Source organism: Arachis ipaensis, chromosome B08, assembly GCF_000816755.2.
Source record: "Arachis ipaensis cultivar K30076 chromosome B08, Araip1.1, whole genome shotgun sequence".
Lineage (NCBI taxonomy): Eukaryota > Viridiplantae > Streptophyta > Magnoliopsida > Fabales > Fabaceae > Arachis > Arachis ipaensis.
This window is the reverse complement of record NC_029792.2, coordinates 115,053,413-115,061,674: the sequence shown is the minus strand read 5'-3', so window position 1 is coordinate 115,061,674 and position 8,262 is coordinate 115,053,413. Positions and strand designations below refer to the sequence as shown.

Sequence of the window (8,262 nt, the reverse complement as noted above, 5' to 3'; positions counted from 1 at the left end):
ATGTCGTGATGTCCCAGCAAAAAGTTAATAATAATAGCTTTCTTGTGCCAATTATTTGTTTCGAGTTTTTGTGGCCTAGAAAGTGCAGTTTTGCTGACATTTACTAGAACAAATATGAATTGCCTATTAGGTATTTATTTTGGTGACTATAACTTAATTACCTGTCAAACCAATTTCCCTTTCAAGGTCTGGTGGAGTCAACATGTCATAACCAATGACAGATGTACTAAACCCGGGGGCATATTCATCAATCAATTTGAAGCATTTTTGCGCAAATGATTCCTAGGAATAATATAGACACACCATTAACATCAATTCAACTATTAGTTTTAGTAGATGCACATAGCATACAAATGCAGAGTTAATGAAATTCAAACATCTTAAGCAAACTAACTCTATATTCATGATCTTGCCAGTCACCATCCAGTGGTTTGTAGGGAGTATACTGCACAAATAGGTTGATCACATGCATACCTACGGATAAAACAGATTCATAAACCAGATGATACTTATAAAAAAATTAAAAATAAAAAAAGAATACACAAAGAGATGATATCAACATAATTCACATATTATGAAAGGCACAAAACAGATAAATAAACTAGAGTATTGACAGAGAAGCCAAGTTTCTAGTTTTGATTTGAGTAATAAGAATTCATGGAATTCTGAAGATAAAACAAAGTGATATAAATAATGCAAAAAATTTAAGGAAATGAAACCATTTTGCTACAAACAAGCTGCCATCACGAGAGCAAAATGACTATAATTTTTCTTACGAACGGAACATATTAATACACTAATAAATGCAGAGTTTCAACTACCAGGTGGAGATATGGTTTTGTCCAGCGTGGAGGGAATTGTCATTTCAATAACTGGTCTTCGTGATGGCACTCCATTTACAGCATCTTGAGATGCAGAGTGAATCTCTTCCATGCTAAACAGAAACTAAAAAGGGTAAAGAAAGACTGACATGTTCTGAAAATAAATAATCTGCAATTTTCCATATAGATAATGACCACAGCAAATTTACATACTGATCAAACTTTTAAATGACTATTCAATTTAAACATACCTCTCTGAACCAATATGAATTGTGCCAACATGCTGTGGGCCAGCATGAGGATGATTTAACTTGCAACACTCAAATTGAGGCAACTTGTCAACTGCTACATTTATTTTTGTAGTAGCCTGTCTTGATGAATACCAAATAATTGAGATTGACAAATAGTAAATAAATAATGGGGGAAAAAAAAAGACCTTACTTAAAATATCTTCTGATGTCCACAATTTTAGTTAACCTATGGGGGAAAAGGAAATTTCTATAGTGAGTTAAAATCTGTTTTTCTTGTCTTAATATTTATGTCCTGTAATGGGTAGCATAGAACAAGTAGGTTAAAAGCACATCTCATGATTTAAAAAAAAAAAAAAAAAAGCAAGCCCTAGTTGGTTAAAATTAAATGCATCATGTTAGCCACTTGTATTCCACCACAACTATCCCAGCATCATCTGATTAATATATGTTATTCCTTGTCGACATGTCATTTTCTCATTGCTGAATTCCCAGCATCCCTGATTAGTGAACAACGCATAAACATGCAGTTTACATATAATTTAACGTTACCTATTAAGCTCAGCTACACACAACAGAAATTAGAAAATAAGGGTATTAAAATTATAAACTGAGATATAGAGTAAAAAAACTTACAGAACTATAGTCAGAATGCTTAATCGCACGAACAAAATCATCCGGAAGGGCATCATTAGGTACTAATTCCTAATTCATATAATCAGATATTGTAAATTAATAACAAATATGGGTGTGGAAGAAGCCAATGTCTGAAGACAGATTGAGAATTCACCATGAAAGTTCTATATGGAGTTGCATTAGAAAGAACAATTGAAGAATGCACTTTGGTACCATCAGCCAAAATCACCTGTATGTAAGCCATCTCCAGAAAATTCATTTTTTATTATGTCTTTAAAATTCCCTTTGATCGAGGAAACTCTCAAACAATACTAACCCCACAGACAGTGCTAGAGTCTTCAATCAACAACTGAGATACCTAAAAAAATACCAGATATGACCGAGTGGTTAGAGAATTGGGGACAAAAAGAGAGAGGGGGGAGGTGGAAGGGGCTGATAAGAAACATTTATCCTCCTCTCAGTCCAATTTATTTTTTTCGTAATACTGATAAAAGAAAAAAAAGAACTGAAATTTTGTAGCATGATTTTGGTGTTGATGTTGTGATTTGAATAATAAGAAATAAAATTAGTGAACAAGGTCTTTCCTTACATCTCCTGGGATACATAGATATAACACTTGAAACTTCAATTTTTCACACGACACTTCACTCCCCTAAAAGGCTAAAACAATGTTAACTTCTATTAACATTAATTTACTAAATTCATAATTTATCCTTAATTCATTATTAATTAGAAAGCCCCAAGACCCTCAACCTTACTTTCCAGTTTATCCATTGAAACCACCCGCACCCTCACCTTTTTCTTTTGTCCACCATAGCTCTTTACTCAACTGGAGAACCAGTGACCACGATTAAATGATTATGTGATATTACTTGCCTAGAACTTACAAAAGGCTATCATGACTATTTCCCCTGTAATGTGGCACTTCTAAAATACCTGTCAATTTCCACAGGTGTTTTACTTTCGTAGCTTCAACTCATTTGGGCCACGACAATTTTTTTCTTTTAAAAATAAATAAATTTATGGTTGCAGTTAGGATCCAATGGAATCAGGGCACAACTATAAATATCAGAATTGACGAATGAAACTTCCTAACAAGAGAGCACATTTGAAAGCCTTGTAACAAGAGAGAGAGAGAGAGAGAAGCAAGGGTGGAATAAGCTAATAGATATTCTCCAAGACACACCTCAGAATTGGTTACAATATGTGCTCCAGCTTCCATAGCAGCATTACAAATAGCCTTCGATATTGAGCCCATTCCACCTTCAACATATCTACGTAGACCAAAAAAAAAGGTAGCCAATTAATAATTTGCAGCCTATACTAGGAACACATATTTCAAAAATGTTAGTTCAGAGAAAGGAATTAGCAACAAATTTATTGATTTTTCCAGGATTTTATATTAACATGGGTGTTGGTGTGCATATGTAATATCAGTTTTGATGTATATGGTACAGTGAAAAAAAAAATCAAATATAGAGCATATAATGATTAACTTGATGACAGGGACAAAGAGAAGCATACTTCTCATAAAGGGGTGTGAAGGAGTTTTTAACAGAATACCAGTAATGTGTAACACTTGAAATATGATCAGAATAAACAAATCTAGCATATTCATTGATGTGAACAAAGTTAAAGCTTGAAATGGAAAAACCAACTCTTTGTAGGACCTTTTGCTTCATACATGTTAAAGGAATGAGTTGCGCATTTTGTTTTTTTTAAGGGTGGTGGATGCGGAGTGGGGGGTGGGGGTGTTGTAAAGAAAAATGAGGCTTTAGCTTATTCTCTTTCACAGCCTGCCCAAGCTGCTTAAACCTGACGTGCTTAAGCAAATAAGTTAACAATTCTTATATAAGGCAACATGAACCCTTATTCTGAGATAGAATCAGTGCCTTTCTAGAATAACCTTGTCAGCTACGTGAACTTTCATACACTGCAAACCATGTAATGACACATTGACAGTTTGCCACTTATCTATGTGATTTCTTGTCATTTGTGAATTTCTGTTAGTTATGATTCCCTTCTCAGAATAACTACGCATACCATTCACAAAATGTTATATGTAAACTTTAATTTGGATTGATCTATATCTATCATTAAAATTTTGAAAATAACATTTTTCCATTCTTAAGATTCACAGTATAAAGATATCAACATAGCAAGATACATACGACCAGACTCCACGATCCCCACCAGTTTCTCCCATAACATGATGTAGTAGAACATAACCACTTCCTGGGGTATGGACACTGGCCTGCACAACAGTTTTAGAAGCACCATACACACATGTATATTCCATGAAACATGACAAAGTAACAGTGCTGCATTAAATAAGAGGACGTTGAGTAGCAATAATTACTCTAATTGTTTCACTCTCAAAGAACAATGGAGAAATTCGTATATCCTTTCATTGTTAAAATGTTTTTCATTGGAAAGACTTTTAACACTAAAGGTAAACTGCTCTTACTGTGCTTCCAATCACAGCATCTGTTGCAAGGGTAGCCTTCAGAACATCTGTCTGCACAAACAGTATCAGGCAAATATTAAGCCACCAAAACAAGGGTTAACAAAGAAACTACAAATTAAAGAAATCATTTAATAGCACCAAATCACATGGGAACAGTGATCAACAGATTGCACGGAAATAAATGTCAATACTCAATATGTTGGGTATGAAGTGTTAATGGGGTCTTTGTATATATAAGAAACAAGTATGATGGTATGCAACAGTGTTCACAACAGATAAGTGCATCCAGTTTTAGTTGAAACTTTAAAGTGTCTGAGACAAGTTACAAACTAAACTCTCATGAGTTCATGATTTGAGTATATAAAAATGAGGTAACTCAAACAACAGCAACAAGAACAAAGTCTTATCCCATTAGATGGGAGTGGCTAATCAACTGAAGTCATTGCACCCGATTACGATTTGAGTACGTAAAAATGAGGTAACTCATAAACATATATGTATAATCTGATATTTTGGGTCAAACTCTGATATCGCTAATTCTCAATCCTACTTGCCAGTTTACAGGTCTAGACTTACACTTGATTTGTTTCCAAAATGTACAATTGTGGACAATTTTATTAGATACTTGAGTCAACTTGCCTATGTTATGCAGTACAAAACAACCTACAAACAACCTGATAGAAACAGGTTTGGCTTCGTTTATAGGAGGAAAGGTAAGGAGTTGATGGGCCGATTTTTCACTGCTTTCACTGCTTAATTCCTAATTTTGCTGGATGGCTGTTTGTTGGTCCTTTTAAGCTAGTTTAGCAGGTTTAGGAGCAATAGTGCTAGGCCTAGCTGCTGCCTATAAGTGCTAGGGGTTAGTTAGTTTTTAGTTAGTTAGAAGATTCTGTTCAGTTTGTTAGTTCAAGAGAGGGAAAATTCTCTCCACAGTTGGTAGTTCCAACAGTGTACTCCAATAAGGGATTGTGATTTGCAATCCCTAGTTCATCAATAAAATCCCCTAATTCTGCTAGATCCCTGATCCTATCACAACCTATGTCATGCATAGCTTTATCAAGCTGAATTTATACATTATATTTACTCTTATGTTTTGTCAAACTACAAACAACCTACATGCAAAGTTAAGAAGATTACAACAATTGAGTGATGCTAAGTAATGTTTTTATTATATTTATTTACCTATATGTGTTAGAAAGTTAACATCTGCAATATCAATCAGGAATATTGTTTATTAGATAATATTTTTTATGTATGCCAACTCCTACAAGCCCATGACTTTTGAGTGGAGTTTGCAGCTCAAGTTTGTGGATATCTTACAAAAGACACACTCATAAAAGACACTCAATGAGCAAAAGTCTGAAACTTCAAGAATCTAGAAGATATATGCTCAGTTGTAATGTACAAAGTCCAAGAGCTTGGCAATGAAGGAAAATGAAAAGAGATGAAGACTACAAGGTTACCTCAAACCAGTTGTTCAAAACTTTGGAAGCCGGAGCTAATAAAAGGTCCATGAATTCCCTGCCATGTAAAGTAGTAAATATTATAAATATTGATGTTTTAGCCTCGAGTTCATAGTTTCACAAAACTAGCTATTAATATCATGAAACTTATTAGTTTGCTATTCCTAACAATGCCAGCTTGTCATGGATACAAACAACTTCCTGTTGGAGAAACAAATACTTACACCATCTCCTTTTGCCCCAAGGAGGATGCTTGTCGTAGACAACTTGCCCAAAATACTGAATTCTGTAATTTATTCTTCAGTTGTTCATTAAGTGATGATTTATGCTGCAAGGATTCAGGAGGAGACGAATCCAGCACCAGATCCATGAATTTACAGAAATTCTCAAGCTGATTCTCATATCTAAATTCCAAAAAAAGGGGAAAAGGGGTGAAAGACAGACAGATTCTTGTTAAATGGGAAACACACAGTTTATCCAGCTTAGATGTTTAATCAGGAAATGAAAAAAGAATGCCAACATCTTTCCAACTCAGTCAAATGAAGTTCAAGTAAACCTTCTCTTCTCAACTGATCAAAGAAACAATATTTTGATTTTTAAGTTTGTATAAAGAAGATGAGCATTAAAGCAACATTGAAGTTGTTGCCTTGTAATTCGAAGGGATAAAAACTATGTGCATCTACTCTCTTTAAACGGCACTAGGTAGGAGCTTTGTGCACTGAGCTCCCTTTTATAATTAAAATATGCATATCTATCCCCTACTAACTGTAGTCTTTAAGTCAGAAGATTTTCAGCAACAGTCAAACGGACACAAATTTCAAAAAATAATAATTAAAAATAATGAAACAAAATACAAATTTGGGGTTTAGGCTGAGCTTGTAATATTTTTTTTTGTCAACTGCTCGTATGATTATAAGCTTTTTCCAAAAAACATTATCAAAGTGTTTTTTTTTCCCTTACTTCTGCTATCATTTCTTTTCCATTGAATTCCAAAGTAAGTACAAAAGGTGTGTTCTCACAAGTTTATCACGGTTTGACCATAAGACTGCAAAGTCTCTCCATAACAGTTGCTAATTACCTTAATGAACCTTTTTTGTGGATTCCTATAATTGTTCATTGAAAATAAAAATTTCTCCAAATTCTCACTATAATTCAGTAAAACATTTTAAAACTTTTGTTTTTTGTAAAAAGTTTTGTACTACTATCCCAAAATAGATATATATTTAGTAGCTCTTTTGAAAGTTACATTCAAATGAAAAAATTTTATAGATAAACTATCAGTTTAACTCCAAAAAGATTATGATGTTGGCAATTTAGTAAAGACATACTCGAATGACCCTATAACAACTTTTAAGAAAATATACAAAAATCTAAGTAGATATAGCAGTACTTTTGGCATTTAGGAAAAAAAAATTCAGTCAAGCCTATTGTTTCTTCCAAAAACTAAATTGCCAATTTCACAAGAGTAATAATGCTAGGGAGGCAAATTTTTTCAATTTTTTCAGTCAATTTCACAAGTGCCTTTTTTTCTTCTCTCTTACTCCAATCAATACTCGTCCTTTTTTTCATCTCTCTTATTTTCTGAATTGAACTGAAAATAAAAAACAAAAACAAAAACGAAAAAAGGAAGAGCACCTTGGATAAGCATCTGCATCTTTAAGCGAGAACTTGGAAATCTCAGAATGATTGAGACCTTTATCGGGGCCCAAGAGTAGGTACCGTCCGTCGAGGCAAGGCGTAAAAGAGGACGGATTCCTCTTCAGAAGCTTCAAGCCGTGTTTCGGAAGTTCAAGTTCTTTGATGACTGAGGGACGCAAGAGGCTCTGCAGGTAACTGCACCGGGAGAACTTGAACCCTGGGACCAGCTCCTCCGTCACAGCGGCGCCTCCGATCACGTGGCGGCGCTCTAAGACTGCCACGGAGAGACCGCCACGAGCAAGGTAGGCGGCTGCTGTGAGGCCGTTGTGGCCGCCGCCGATTATCAGCGCATCCCATTTCCTGCCCTTCAGTGTTGCATTGGCAGCGCTGCTGAGGCTTCTTGGCCGCATTAGGTTGTTACTTTGGTTGATGTGTTTATAAAGAAGGAAAGGATTTTGTATTTCCGGCGCTAGGTGAGGGCGAGACGTTGGTCGCTTTTCGTTCCGTAAGGACGGAAACAAATAACAGTACTGAGTACACTGAGTAAAACTAGTGAGCGTGATAGACACATCGACAATGTCATTTTTGAGTATCTAAATTTACTATTCTTATTGTACCAACTTTGTATATGGTGAAATCTTCCTTGTAGAAATGCAGTGTATGCTATACTATGCGATAAATATTCTATTAAAGGGACAAAATCTGTCTTGGTTCAGTCTATATGCGATAAATGCAGTCTATATGCAGTGTATAGTTCACGTGATGAGGTTAATAAATCAATATATTATTAGTAGTAATTATATCAGCATAATTGTGGGCTTATAAGTTCGATTTTTTCAGGACAAAAGAGTGGGTTTACAGTAAAACATATAATATCTTTTGGACAATTTACTTTTTCGATATTTATTTATGGCATTTTAGTTCTTCTAAAATATTTTTTTCTGTCTTTAAAAAATATTTTATTAGTTTTATCGTTTTGATATGATAAA

At 34.6% G+C, this 8,262-nt stretch overlaps 1 protein-coding gene across 1 annotated transcript in view; it reads right to left on the bottom strand.

Moving 5' to 3' along the window:
- LOC107613521 (pyridine nucleotide-disulfide oxidoreductase domain-containing protein 2) overlaps positions 1-7,828 on the bottom strand; it is an 8,916-nt gene extending 1,088 nt beyond the window's left edge. Inside the window, exons 1-13 of the mRNA XM_016315564.2 lie at positions 7,271-7,828; positions 5,860-6,039; positions 5,636-5,693; positions 4,173-4,223; positions 3,877-3,959; positions 2,892-2,979; positions 2,022-2,063; positions 1,860-1,934; positions 1,706-1,774; positions 1,073-1,188; positions 822-934; positions 395-474; positions 162-282 (exon numbers count right to left, since the gene is read on the bottom strand). Coding sequence (XP_016171050.1) covers positions 162-282; positions 395-474; positions 822-934; positions 1,073-1,188; positions 1,706-1,774; positions 1,860-1,934; positions 2,022-2,063; positions 2,892-2,979; positions 3,877-3,959; positions 4,173-4,223; positions 5,636-5,693; positions 5,860-6,039; positions 7,271-7,683 — 1,489 coding nt within the window. The 5' untranslated portion in view covers positions 7,684-7,828. The remainder of the gene's footprint in view (positions 1-161; positions 283-394; positions 475-821; positions 935-1,072; positions 1,189-1,705; positions 1,775-1,859; positions 1,935-2,021; positions 2,064-2,891; positions 2,980-3,876; positions 3,960-4,172; positions 4,224-5,635; positions 5,694-5,859; positions 6,040-7,270) is intronic.